The sequence below is a fragment of the Dendrobates tinctorius genome, unplaced genomic scaffold (assembly GCF_039654945.1).
Source record: "Dendrobates tinctorius isolate UK_male_01 unplaced genomic scaffold, ASM3965494v1 ptg000035l, whole genome shotgun sequence".
In the NCBI taxonomy this organism is placed as follows: domain Eukaryota; kingdom Metazoa; phylum Chordata; class Amphibia; order Anura; family Dendrobatidae; genus Dendrobates; species Dendrobates tinctorius.
Window position 1 is genome coordinate 26,778,775 of NW_027361703.1, and position 15,096 is coordinate 26,793,870.

At 40.2% G+C, this 15,096-nt stretch overlaps 1 protein-coding gene across 1 annotated transcript in view; it reads left to right on the forward strand.

Annotated features, from left to right (window-relative positions):
* CFTR (CF transmembrane conductance regulator) overlaps window positions 1-15,096 on the forward strand; it is a 240,217-nt gene that overhangs the window by 185,193 nt on the left and 39,928 nt on the right. Inside the window, exons 22-23 of the mRNA XM_073573354.1 lie at window positions 3,606-3,845; window positions 10,339-10,494. Of these exons, the coding sequence (XP_073429455.1) occupies window positions 3,606-3,845; window positions 10,339-10,494 (396 nt within the window). The remainder of the gene's footprint in view (window positions 1-3,605; window positions 3,846-10,338; window positions 10,495-15,096) is intronic.

Sequence of the window (15,096 nt, forward strand, 5' to 3'; positions counted from 1 at the left end):
AAAGCGCAACTAGCGCACGACCTGCGCACGATCTGCGCACCCTATGCTAAAGATAGGGTGCGCCGATCGCAGGCGCCGCTGTGCGCTAGGAGGCGGCGCTACAAGCAAGGGGCAGGCACGCCGGGCAGAGAGCCGGCTCGGGGGCGGAGCTACCCCCGGCCGTGCGTGCGCTTAAAAAGCGCTAATGTGAAACCACCCTTAGAGTGTTCATCCCCATGGATGCTGATATGGGTAAGAACGTATTTTTGGAACCATGTTGCCTCTTGGTGGTTTGGTTGCATTAGCTAAATGGTCACTGACCAATGATAATCTCTATGATTATACTCTAGCTAGTAGCAATGTGACCCATTTCATCTAGGACTCTATAGTTTGAATTTAATATAGTGCCCTGTCATTTTACAGTTTATAAAGAATTATAAAGTCTCAGATTGGATTATCAGAAAGAGCCCACTGATAGATTCCCTGTTAACCCATTCTATAGCTAGCAATAAATAGTAAAACTCATAGGTAGAGTTGAGCGAATATCTTTGGTTCCCCGCTTTTTCGGCAAGCTATAGTGCTTGCCGAATAAGCTACAGCGGGAACCTGGCTTCCTGGATCGCACCAGCTGAACAGCTGATCGCCGACGCAGCTGCATGTGTCGCGGCCGTGTCACAGCATATGCATGGAGAGCCTGTGTGTTGGGCTCTCTATGCATGTACTGTGACTGTGACACAGCCGCGACATATGCAGCTGCGGCGGCGATCAGCTGTTCAGCTGGTGCGATCCAGGAAGCCAGATTCCCGCTGTAGCTTATTCGGCAAGCACTATAGCTTGCCGAATAAGCGGGGAACCAAAGAAATTCGCTCAACTCTACTCATAGCCTATAGAAGGCAAACTGTGCAACTTTTTGTATGAAGTTACAAAAATGATTCTTAGTCAAAATTACATATATTTAAGTAAGAAAAGAAGGTAAAAAAAGTTAAAAAAAAATTGTCATTCTAAGCATACTCAATTCAGATGCTAGACATATTTAGTATGCTAAAAAAATGAGTACTATTTATCTAGAATAAGACAATTCTAACGTAGCATAAGAATACAAAAAACTGATTTGTAATCTAAAGAATTTGATACCAAAAAAGAAACCTAGCAACACTTTTGGTTACATGAAAACCAGCATTCATAGTCATCTAAATCCCTTTATATAAAACATTTGGTACATCTGGAAAAAAAATTACAATTATTCAAGTTATATCTATTAAAGGGGTTTTCTGGTCCAAATGATAAGTCTGCAGTCACTCTGTGTGACTGGAGACTTCTGAATCCCCCCAGAATACACACTGTGTGCTGCAGGGATTCACCGGTTTCAGACCCGTGACCGGAGGGTATGTATGAGTTGTACATGCTCCTGGCCAGTGGGTATGGTATATCTCCATACACTAGTATTGAGCAAGGCCATGCCCTGTCTAGTGATGCAACTGGCCAGTGGGCATGGCTGACTAGAGGGTGCAGCCTTGCTCCATGTCAGTGTATGGAGATCGAAGCCACGTCCACTGGCCAGGAGTATACAGTGGAAACAAGAAGTCTTTTAAAGCGAAACATTTCAAAATGTTTAATAAAAGCAAATTACAAAATGTTTTTTAGTCCCAAATACATGTATTTAAGTAAAAATAAAAGTCATCCCTAAAGGTTGACAACCCCTTTGGTCACTTAATGCCAAACATGCAACTAGATTGTCAATATATATTCCCCCATATTCTCACAAAAACGACATACTGTACATGGACTATCAGTGCTGGATGAGAAGCGGTAGTTATATTCCGCATTATGTCACTATTCTGTTCATTCTTTCCCTTTTTTAAAGTAGACTAAAAAAGCAACACTATATGATTGTGTAGGGTTTTTATCATCAGTACAAGTCTGTGTTAACATCAATTGTTACCTATGCACATGTTTCAGATAGCCTGCCTAAGGTCTCATTCAGACATTAGTATTTTTTTATGTATGTAAAAAAACAGTTTGAGTTTTATCAGTGTTTTGGGTCTGAATTTCATCAGTATTTGCTCAGTCAGTTTTACCATCAGTGTTTCATGTATAAATATACAACTTACAAATCAGCTCCTGTACATTACATTGTTAATCATAGACAGCACATGGATTGTACATTGATCCCATCCATGATTTTCATGGACTCATAGACTTCATGTTCCATGATCAAAAATAGACATACAGATGCTTCTCACAAAATTAGAATATCATCAAAAAAGTTAATTTATTTCAGTTCTTCAATACAAAAAGGGAAACTCATAAATTATATAGAGTCATTACAGAGTGATCTATTTCAAGTGTTTATTTCTGTTAATGTTGATGATTATGGCTTATTGCCAATGAAAACCCAAAAGTTATTATCTCAGTAAATTAGAAACACCTGCAAAGGCTTCCTAAGCATTTAAAAAGGTCCTTTAGTCTGGTCTGTTGATCAGTGGTCCAAGATATTGTTTTCAGATGAAAGTAAATGTTGCATTTCATTTGGAAATCAAGGTCCCCGAGTCTGGAGGAAGAGTGGAGAGGCACACAATCCAAGCTGCTTGAGGTCTAGTTTGAAGTTTCCACAATCAATTATTGGTTTGGGGAGCCATGTCATCTGCTGGTGTAGGTCCACTGTGTTTTATCAAGACCAAAGTCAGCGCAGCCATCTACCAGGAAATTTTAGAGCACTTCATGCTTCCCTCTGCCGACAAGCTTTTTGGAGTTGGAAATTTAATTCTCTAGCAGGACTTGGCACCTGTCCACACTACCAAAATACCAATACCTGGTTTACAAACAACAGTATCATTGTTCTTGATTGGCCAGCAAACTCTTCTGACCTTAACTCTTAGAGAATCTAGGCGGTATTGTCAAGAGGAAGATGAGACACCATATCCAACAATGCAGACAAGCTGAAGGCTGCTATCAAAGCAACCTGTGCTTCCATAACACCTCAGCAGTGTCACAGGCCGCTCGCCTCCATGCCACGCCGCATTGATGCAGTAATTGATGCAAAAGGTGCCCCGACCAAGTAATGAGTGCATTTACTGAACATATATTTCAGTAGGCCAACATTTCAGATTTTAATATCGTTTTTCTAGCTGGTGTTATAAAGTATTCTAATTTACTGAGATAATGACTTTTGGGTTTTCATTTGCTATAAGCCAGAATCATCAATATTAATAGAAATAAACACTTGAAATACATCACTCTGTTTGTAATAACTCTACATAATATGATTTTCACTTTTGTATTGAAAAACTGAAATAAATTAACTTTTTGATGATATTCTAATTTTGTGAGAAGCAGCTGTATCTCTGTGATTTTTATGTGGACACGTGATCTGCAAAAAGTACATCTGAATAGCTCCATACAACGGGTACATGTTTTATCTGTGAAAATCAAAGATGGAACATGTACGTTTAAAACCAGATGTCTAGATGAGGCCTTGGAGGTAGACATCTTTGGGTAGTCATCAGCCTGTTTAGCACCTACAAGTGTCTGCTGTGTACATGATCAGTTATGATGTTGATACTTTACATTATTTTACTTTTGTATTGCTGAATCAGTAAACCAACAAAATTCATTATTTTTTTAAGATGCGCTCTGTTAGCAGAATCTTTAAATTTATTGATCTCCCAAGAGAAGATATGCCAAACAACAATAACAATCAGGAGAATTTGTCGGAGGTTCTCATCATTGAGAATGAATACTCCAAGAAAGATCCTGACTGGCCATCTGGGGGTCAGATGACTGTTAAAAACTTGTCTGCTAAGTATGAGGAAGGAGGTCATGCTGTTCTGGAAAATATCTCATTCTCAATTAATCCTGGTCAAAGGGTAAGATCAATACTGAGTTAATATGTGATTAATACACTACTGTAATGCTGACATTTCATTTAACACATGAGCATGAAGCAACATATTAATAATAGTAGTTAATAATTTTATTTATATAGTGCGGTACTTACCATTTTCCGATATGCTCTAATGAAATCTTTCAAACAAAAAGGAAGCGCCATAGCATGCAAACATGAAATATGAAAAGTAAATTGCACCACTGCATTAAGAATATGAAAAATTGAGAAAGCTTAGCTCATAAAATGGCCAATTTATGTGTACCCGGAAGCCACAATAAGACGTTTCTCGTTTTCCAGGACCCTAACCTAATGCCAATCCTCACTTAGACTAAAGTCTTCATCTGTATGGGAACCTATGTAAATCCTCTCCTTAGACTGAAATCTATATCTCTGAGGAGGGGTGGTGGCCCTGCTGTGACTAAAACCGCCTGCGGCCAAGAGATGGAGTGCTCAGTCAGAAGGTTAATGAATACAAATTTAAAAAAACTGACCGTCACATCCAAGCATAAACTAAGTTTGAACAGGTGCTTAACCTAGAGTCACCAACTCATATACATTCAAGCAAAAAGGAAGCACACTGTAGCGCCATAGCATGCAAACATGAAATCTGAAAAGTAAATTGCACCGCTGCATTAAGAATATGAAAAATTGAGAAAGCTTAGCTCATAAAATGGCCAATTTATGTGTACCTGGAAGCCACAATAAGGCGTTTCTCGTTTTCCAGGACCCTAACCTAATGCCAATCCTTACTTAGACTAAAGTCTTCATCTGTATGGGAACCTATGTAAATCCTCTCCTTAGACTGAAATTTATATCTCTGTGGAGGGGTGGTGGCCCTGCTGTGACTAAAACCGCCTGCGGCCAAGAGGTGGAGTGCTGAGTCAGAAGGTTAATGAATACAAATTTCAAAAAACTGACCATCACATCCAAGCATAAACTAAGTTTGAACAGATGCTTAACCTAGAGTCACCAACTCATATACATTCTAGCAAAAAGGAAGCACACTGTAGCGCCATAGTATGCAAACATGAAATCTGAAAAGTAAATTGCACCACTGCATTAAGAATATGAAAAATTGAGAAAGCTTAGCTCATAAAATGGCCAATTTATGTGTACCTGGAAGCCACAATAAGGCGTTTCTCGTTTTCCAGGACCCTAACCTAATGCCAATCCTCACTTAGACTAAAGTCTTCATCTGTATGGGAACCTATGTAAATCCTCTCCTTAGACTGAAATCTATATCTCTGAGGAGGGGTGGTGGCCCTGCTGTGACTAAAACCGCCTGCGGCCAAGAGATGGAGTGCTCAGTCAGAAGGTTAATGAATACAAATTTCAAAAAACTGACCGTCACATCCAAGCATAAACTAAGTTTGAACAGGTGCTTAACCTAGAGTCACCAACTCATATACATTCAAGCAAAAAGGAAGCACACTGTAGCGCCATAGCATGCAAACATGAAATCTGAAAAGTAAATTGCACCGCTGCATTAAGAATATGAAAAATTGAGAAAGCTTAGCTCATAAAATGGCCAATTTATGTGTACCTGGAAGCCACAATAAGGCGTTTCTCGTTTTCCAGGACCCTAACCTAATGCCAATCCTTACTTAGACTAAAGTCTTCATCTGTATGGGAACCTATGTAAATTCTCTCCTTAGACTGAAATTTATATCTCTGTGGAGGGGTGGTGGCCCTGCTGTGACTAAAACCGCCTGCGGCCAAGAGGTGGAGTGCTGAGTCAGAAGGTTAATGAATACAAATTTCAAAAAACTGACCATCACATCCAAGCATAAACTAAGTTTGAACAGATGCTTAACCTAGAGTCACCAACTCATATACATTCTAGCAAAAAGGAAGCATACTGTAGCGCCATAGTATGCAAACATGAAATCTGAAAAGTAAATTGCACCACTGCATTAAGAATATGAAAAATTGAGAAAGCTTAGCTCATAAAATGGCCAATTTATGTGTACCTGGAAGCCACAATAAGGCGTTTCTCGTTTTCCAGGACCCTAACCTAATGCCAATCCTCACTTAGACTAAAGTCTTCATCTGTATGGGAACCTATGTAAATCCTCTCCTTAGACTGAAATTTATATCTCTGTGGAGGGGTGGTGGCCCTGCTGTGACTAAAACCGCCTGCGGCCAAGAGGTGGAGTGCTGAGTCAGAAGGTTAATGAATACAAATTTCAAAAAACTGACCATCACATCCAAGCATAAACTAAGTTTGAACAGGTGCTTAACCTAGAGTCACCAACTCATATACATTCAAACAAAAAGGAAGAACACTGTAGCGCCATAGCATGCAAACATGAAATATGAAAAGTGAATTGCACCACTGCATTAGAAATATGAAAAATTGAGAAAGCTTAGCGCATAAAATAGCCAATTGTGTACCTGGAATCCACGGTAAGGCGTTTCTTGTTTTCCAGGACCCTAACCTAATGCCAATCCTCACTTAGACTAAAGGAAAAAGGAAGCACACTGTAGCGCCATAGCATGCAAACATGAAATATGAAAGGTGAATGTGGTTCCTTTTTGTTTGAATGTATATGAGTTGGTGACTCTAGGTTAAGCACCTGTTCACACTTAGTTTATGCTTGCATGTGACGGTCAGTTTTTTAAATTTCTAATGAAATCTTTGACATACATTTTTTTAGAACCTTCTGAACATATCTCATATGTACAGATGTTTGATCTCTAACTTAGAGTCATGGCTCACGATACTGTATAAATGTATAATCTTTATGAGAATAGTTTTTTTTCATGTTTTGCAGTCAAATATTATTTCATGTCTTTATGAAAATCTTAAATTTTGCTGTCTAAAATTCCAGTAAGCTTCCCTATATATTACTGTTATGTGTATTTCATCATTTTATTTTATAGTGAGCGAATTAATTTTAATTTATAACATGTAACCTTCCAATTAGTATTGTCATATTCTTTTACAACTACTTGCCTGTGAAAAACAAATAGTCAGGAATTATATGCTTAAATCCCGCACCAACAATGTGACTTATAGCAAGTACTTTATTTAACCATATTGACTTAAGTGATTGATCTTTTCTTCAAATAATCCATTTGAGAGAAAAAAATAGAAACCTATGTAATTGAAAAGGGAGCAAAAAATATGGATAATTCATGCATTATATTATGCTCTGTGCCTCTTGTCTCGCTTTTCTTCCACAAGCTTTTTTGAGTTTGTGTCTGTTCATCTTAGTTTTTATTACTCTATTTCCACATGTATTTACACAAATATATTCACGTGACACATCGCCGCAGAATATACTGCCATTAAAAGGGTGATCTGAAGTTTAATCCTAAATCTCTATCTATAATGTCATAATCTGATATCTTTTCTAATATTCTTTAATTAAAAAATCACTATCCTTCCCTTACTGCTTTATTTCTTTTTTACCTACTTCTTTTTTGATGAAAGTTCATTTGAGAACCTCCAGCGACATCACTTGCAGGTTGGATCTGGTCTCTGCTCGGCAGGTTTCCTCTTACAATGCGCCTTGATAGTGTGCTCATTTGCCAGCTCGTCACTTCTCATCAGAGCCAGTGAAGGAGCGTGTAAGGAGGTGATGGAGGCCGTCATATGCTTCTCTCTCTTTGGACATTGTTCATATTTTATGCGTGGGGTTCCAATGCGTTTATAAGTGTTAGGCTGTGTGCACACGTAAGCGGTTTTTTTTGCGTTTTTTAAGTGTTTTTACTGGCAAAAACGCTTAAAAACGCTTACAAGAAGCATCCCATTCATTTTAATGAATTCTGCACTTTTTGTGCATATTGATGCGTTTTTTCCGCGGCATGATCATTAATTTTGCTGAAAAATCTGCATTTCTAGCTATTTTCTATGAGACTGGGGCCGTTCGGAAAAAAATTCGCTGAATTTTCTGCATACGTGTGCACATACCCTTAATGTGTTTATGTACTGCAATGTGAATGTATTTGATATGTGTTATATGCAGAATTAGGGATAGAATAGAGGGTAGCATAGGACAATAGTGGAATTAGAATAGAGGAGGCATACTATAGATAGGGAATATGAGTCTTAAGGCCCTTTTACATTTAGCGATGTACCAGCGATCCCGGCCACGATACGACCCAGTCAGGATCGCTGGTGCATCGCTAAATGGTCGCTAGTGAGCTGCCACACAGGCAGATCTCACAGCGATGTAGCGACGCAGCAGCGGTCATTACTTACCTTTCAGAGGCGGCTATCCTGACGTCCTCCCGCCCGCGTCCACGCGTCGCTCGTCGGCACCAGCAGAAGCCCAGCAGGAAGCGTCCGATGAGAAATGGAGCTGCGCGATATTGCGCGATCAGCGACAGACAGCGGGGGAGTCGGTCGGAGGTAAGTATCACACATAGCAATATCGCTAGCAATATCGCTGCTGCATCACAAAATCGGTGATGCTTTAGCGATATTGCTAGCGATATCACTATGTGTAAAACCCCCTTTAGAGTAGATATAGTCAGCATAGGAGTTTTCCAGACTGGGAGGAGTTACAGAGTAGTACAGTGCAGAGCAATAGGGTATAGTACTGGGACTTTCTGGTTAATGAGCAGAGCCTGGGAAGCCTTGATCAGAGCAAGAAGTGTGCAGAAGCAGCAATGAGCAAGGACAGTCTGACAGCCGTGGGGATAAGGTTGCTAAGGCAGGAAGGGGCTCAGGCTGGGTGTCGTGCAGGCAGTCACCAGCTTTAACAGAACCGTTCCGAGGAGGATCTGAAGCTTACGGCTGGGACTAGGGGGCAGCAGAGACAGCAAGCCTGTTACCCTCTAACTCGAAGCTGGACCAGGGGAGTGGCAGAAAGCTGATGGGCCTAAAGGCTCAGTCGGATCAGAGATTGTCTGGAAATGAGGCAGGGATTGCCAAAAGGAACAGAAGGTGCCGGGAAGGAAGGGAAAGCTTGAGATATGCCATTCTGTGTACACTATACTGCATTTGTAATGGTTACCCTTATGCCAAGTAAAGTTGAACTGTTGAAAAAGTACATTGCCTCTGAAATGGTTTGTAGAGCTCGTGGAAGCGGAGCCGGCGTGACAGAAGCCGAGGGGATGCTGACAGTAAATATGAGTGTACTGTTGCGCACGCTACACATGCAGCAGAAGGGACATTGTATTTAATCTCTGTGGCTCCAGGGTGTGGGAACACTACAGCTCGTTGCCACGACTACAACCCTGGCTGCCTTACAGAGCGCACTGTCACTGTGCATTAAAAAAAATATTGCACAGTGACAAGAGCCTACTGCGCACACGTCTGCATTAACAACCGATACATGCTCAGTAGAGCAGGGACAAGCCCAGCCCCTGAAAAGGATATCACTGATGACTCCTTAGTTTCACAGTGGGAGCAGAGGCTACGTCTTGAGTATCCCATCATGCACTGGAGGCTCTCAAATGAAGCGTCATTAAACAGGAAACACGTGAAAAAAATTAAAGCAGTTAGCTAGAGTATTGAGAGAACAGGCCCTGGGTACCATTTCCCTGTAAAATAAAGAATTAAAATAAAAATCGTGATATTCTCACCTTCTGGCATCCCCAGGCCTCTGCGATGCTCCCAGCAAGTCCCGTTCTCAGTGATGCCGTGCGACAATGACCTTTGATGACGTAGCGGTTTCACAATACCGTAGCGGTCTTGCGAGACTGCTACCTGATCAAAGGTCATTGTCGCAAGGCATCACTGGGAACGGAACTTGCCAGGAGCATCGCTGAGGCCTGGGGATGCCAGAAGGTGAGAATATCATGATTTTTATTTTAATTCTTTATTTTACAGGGAAATGGTACCCAGGGCCTGGACGGAGAGTCTCCTCTCCTCCAGACCCTGGGTACCATCCTTACATTTTCTGCTTACTTTGCACATGGTGGGCATAACCACATTTGGAAAGTAAGCAGAACAATGCATTCCTTTGTGTGCGGAATTCCCGCGATTCCGCAAAAAGAATGAGCATGCTGTGTATTTTTCCGCGATGCGCTTTTGCTGCGGAAAAATATGCAGCATTAGCACAGCATGTGCGGAATGCCATTGAATTCAATGGGTTGCTTATTTTATGCGTTTTTGCGGAAAAAAAAACGCGGCAAAAACGCATAAAATCCGCAGGAATTCCGGATGTGTGCACATAGCCTTAGGATTAAAATAAATGTTAGTTTCAGTCCACCCCTTTAAAAACGATAAGAAATTTTAAGGAATTCGGTTGATTTGTATGGCTATCTGTGCGTCAGAAATAACAAAGATACTTTGCTAACTGCTAATGTATTTTTATTGTTCCTTTTTGTGTCCATACGGAAAATATTATTTGACATGGATGGTTTTAATATATTCAGTTTAACAACACCCTAGATTTAACTTAATTTTTTCTTTCTGTCTGAACACATATATCTTACTTCTTAAGCTCTACACTCTCTGAGGCATAGTGCTCCTTAGAACACATGCTTTACATTCATTTCTTAAATATCTCACATTCCAGGTTGGCTTATTGGGAAGAACTGGTTCTGGAAAAAGCACCTTGTTGTCCGCCTTTTTAAGATTATTGTCAACTCAAGGTGAAATTCAGGTTGATGGGGTATCTTGGCAGACATTACCACTTCAGAAATGGAGAAAAGCCTTTGGAGTTATTCCACAGGTAAGTTGTTTCAGTTATATTTAGTTCTATAATTACAGTTGTATCAGTCACCTAGAGATCTTCTGATTTATCTGCAAAGAGTATGTAAATTGACTTTTATCTACCGCCTTTTCCCACGCTAATCCTCCCTTTTAGTAAATGGAGGAAGTGTATGCGGATCATAATGTCACAAATTTCTCCAAGTTCCTTGGCGCCCAATTTGTTGTGCCCCATGTGTAAATGTTCCAAAGAGGCCTTGCAGTCCAAAAGGCCTTGTAGTCCATCAACTTTTGGCACAAGTAGGTTGTTTGTAACAATATTTGTAATACACAGAGAGTAACCGGTGCCTTAGGGTCTATTTACATGGACCAATGGCACTAAACAAGTGTCGATTTGATAAACATTACCAATCTGGTCGATCAGTAGCCTGGATGACAGGCAGACCACATTAATAATGCACACTGAAGGATCTGTAGAAGATTGTTCAGTGCGAATTGGCCTACTGTTCTTTTCAATACAAGTCCAGTTTAAATTGGAGCGTGCCCCCTTTTTTGGGCTGCACACCTTGTCTATTTAGCTTTCCACAGGCAGGTGTGAAGCAGTCGAGTCTAGGTCCAGTTCTGCCCTTGTCTATTTTGAGGCCTGTTGGCAGATAGTGAGGTGAAGTACTAGATTTAGGGACCATCCTGATTGGGTTCCCTATGTCGCTTTGGAATGACTTTTAAGCCCTTTTAAGCAAAATATTGTCAACTAAGTATCCTATATTATTTATTTTTTAGTTTTTATCTATATGACTATGTGTCACCAAGAACAATGATCTTATGCTCTGCACAAAAGATCATGTCATCCGATGAACCAATTTATTGCTCATTTATCGAGTGATCGGCATCCTGTTTACACTGAAATATTATCTTTGAATGCGTATTCACCATAATCTTTCGGTGTAAATGCAGCTATAGGCAACATCTGGTGTTAGATACACAATCTCCTCCACTTTGATTTGATTTAAAAGCAAATATGATCCAGTGGTCCATGAAGTAGCTGTTTACCAAAGAGCTGTAATTCCGACATTTGCAGCATCTTGCTTCTTCTCTTAAAATACTAGAATTCCTTGAGTCCATTACTTAATTCCATATCAAACAGCTACTTTTTCTCTGTTTGCTTAATGACATACCTTTTTTCTGAAATAAGTAGAGGGGTTTAACAGAAAAATATTATCTGCCTTGCCTTTTCCAAAAACGAATGTAACCAGATGAAAAGTGTTCAGCTTACTGGTAGGCACATGTCCTATTCACTCGTAAGAGTAAAAAATCGATCCTCATTTATGTAATTTAGTCTAATTGTGCTTATAAGTATCTGAAAAAAGAACCGGTCTATCAGCAAGCCCTCTTCCACTTAGATATATAACCCAAAAAAGAAATAGGAACCAGGAGCGTCTCAGGTAAAAGGTTTACAGTCTTTATTAGAGATATTATAAAAACAATTTCCAAAAAAGGAATAAATAAAAGGGTTGAGAAAGAGACACCAGAGTGCCACGTAATACCAAGGAGTCTGCAGCAATAGGGCAAGAACATATATCTATAGCTGAGAAAATGGAGACAAATGTCATCCTGAGTGAGATTAGCCTAAAGGGGTTTTACACTAAGCAATATCGCTAGCAATATCGCTAAAATGTCACCGGTTTTGTGACGTTATAGCGATATTGCTAGCGATATCGCTATGTGTGATACTTACCTCCGACCGGCTCCCCCGCTGTCCATCGCTGATCGCGCGAGAATGTCCGGCTCCATTTCTCGTCGGGCGCTTCCTGCTGAGACTTCCTGCTGTGACGTCCAGCGACGCGTGGAGGCGGGCCGGAGGACGCAGGATCGCTGTGTGTGAATGGTAAGTATCGTGCGCTGCGTCGCTGCTGCATCGCTGTGAGATCTTTCTGTATGAAAGCTCACTAGCGATCATTTAGCGATGCACCAGCGATCCTGACCGGGTCGTATCGCTGGTTGGATCGCTGGTGCATCGCTAAATGTAAAAGGGCCTTAACGGTAAGTACAACATGAATCAACCCACTGTGTTTATATATTTTTGTAATCCGATTTGTATGTGATGCATCGGCGCTAAATATTCTAAGTTGGCGAAGTGAGAAACATATATATATAAAATAAAATGTATGGGATAAAATAAATAAAAATTGGCATGTGCATATGTATTCACCCCTTTTACTATGAAGACCCTAAACATTTCTGGTACAAGTAATTACCTTCATAAGTCACAAGTTTAGCTAAAAGAAGTCCACCTGTGTGCAAACTAAGTGTCACAAGATCTGTCAGTATATACACACCTTTTCTGAAAGGCCACAGAGGCTACAACATCATTAACAAGAGGCATCACTAACCAAACAACACAATGAAGACCAAGGAGATCTCCAAACAAGCCATGGACAAAGTTGTTGAGAAATACAAGTCAGGGTTGGGTTTTAAAAAATAAGATGTGGAGACTTATCCAAAGTGACTCACAGCTGTAATTGCCAAAAAGGGAGGCCCTACAAAGTACAGACTTTAGGGGGATGAATAGTAATGCACCCTGAAGGTTTCAATTACTTTGTCCTATTTGTTTGTTTTACAATAGAAAGAAAAATAAATGTTCAATAGTTGTAGGCATGTTCTGATGCAGACCCTCAAAAAAGCAGTGAAATTCCAGGTTGTGAGGTAGCAAAACACAAAAAATGCCATACTTTTGCAAGCCACTGTATAACATATGCCCTTGACATGTATGTAAAAATTGTATACAGTATAATTGTGTGCTGTGGACTGTATGGATTTCGACGGAAATATCCAGGTATTTCTATATACCGGTACTTAAAAAAAATTATTTTATATAATGTTTTTCAATTAGATTTTACTGGTACTGACAGGAAAAAGTATATGTTTTAGATGGGTTGAAGCATACCTCTATATATGTTTCAATACATCTCCCATTGAAAATAATGGAGAAAAAGTGTATACCGTACGTCTTTCATACTCTTTTTGGAATAAAAAAAAGATAGTCAACATCCAAATACATGCATTATCGAGCAAACCTGACTAAACATAGTAAAAAGAATTTTAGAATTTTAGGCAGACTTAGAAATGATAAGACAAAAACTATTTTTAGTTAATTTGAAACAGTCTGAAAGGAGACAAACACAGAAATATAATTTCCATCACAAAAGTGATCACTTTTTCCTGTGGAACAATGCTCATTGTGCTTGTGAAATATTGTTCATTTAAAGAGTAACCATTGTTTTAATTTTTATTTCATAAATCAATAGTGCTCATGAAATTAAGAAACTTTGTAATATATCTTATGAGAAAAATCTGCTTACTTAGCCCCACAAGTTTTGTGACGCAACAGCGATCTCACCAGCGATATCGCTGTGTGTGACATGTTTCAGCAACCGGACCCCCTGCCGGGTATCGCTAATCGCTCTGGAATGGCCAGAACCTTTTTTTGATCGTTGGTCTCCCGCTGGCCAGCACGCAGCGCTGCGTCTGGCAGGCGGGAGACCAGCGATCAACGAGCTGGATGCTGGTTTCCAATGTAAACCCCAGGTAACTAAGAGCGCACGTCACTTAGTTACCCACAGTGTACCATAGATACCAGCATGCTGATGCTGGGAGCTGGTATCTAAGGTAAACAGCGGGTTTCTAAGCACCGCACGCTGGTATCTAAGGTACACAGCGGGTAACTAAGCGACGTGCGCGCTTTTTACCCACGTTGTCGCTGTCCTGATCGCTGCTGAGATCTGCCTGTTTGGCAGCTCACCAGCGATCCTGACAAGGTCATTGTCGGGATCGCTGGTGCATCACTCCGTGTGACGGGGCCCTTTCTCTGCCAGAATTGATTAGTCATTATCAAAATTCTCAATTCAGAGGTAAAATCTGCATTCAGTGATGACTATGTGTCACCAAGAACAATGATCTTATGCTCTGCACAAAAGATCATGTCATCTGATGAACCAATTTATTGCTCATTTATCGAGGGATCGGCATCCTGTTTACACTGAAATATTATCTTTGAATGACTTTGATGACTCTCCCATTACTGAGATGTCAGTTGCTGTGGCTATGGAGAAGGCAGAGGTCCTCCAAAGTAGTAACCGCCATCTCCTAGCTCAGTAATGGGAAAGTCACCTCAGAATAGAGAATTTTGGTAATGGCTGATCAATTCTGCCAGAGAAAGAAGCAGATTTTTCTCATAAGATTTATTACAAAGTTTCTTACTTTCATGTGTACTATTGATTTAAGAAATACAAATTAAAACAATGGTTACTCTTTAAGTTGTTCTGAAATGTATTTTTCACACATGAGAACATTATGATGCCTAACTGAAAAGTTCTTAACTGATCAGATTTCTATTAGTTGAAATCAATTGTTTATGTATCATAAAATCAAAAGAGGAAGTGAAAAATACAGTGAAAAGAGGATGGGTAACAGCACCACTTGTCCCAGGTGACACCACCATCAAGTGTGCTAGTGTCAAGCTGTATATGAATAGAGCCTCTGAATCAGGTACGGACTGGGACTGAAATTCAGCCCTGGTATTTGAAATCGCACCAGCCCATGTTGTCCCCATCCCCAAGCACCAGAT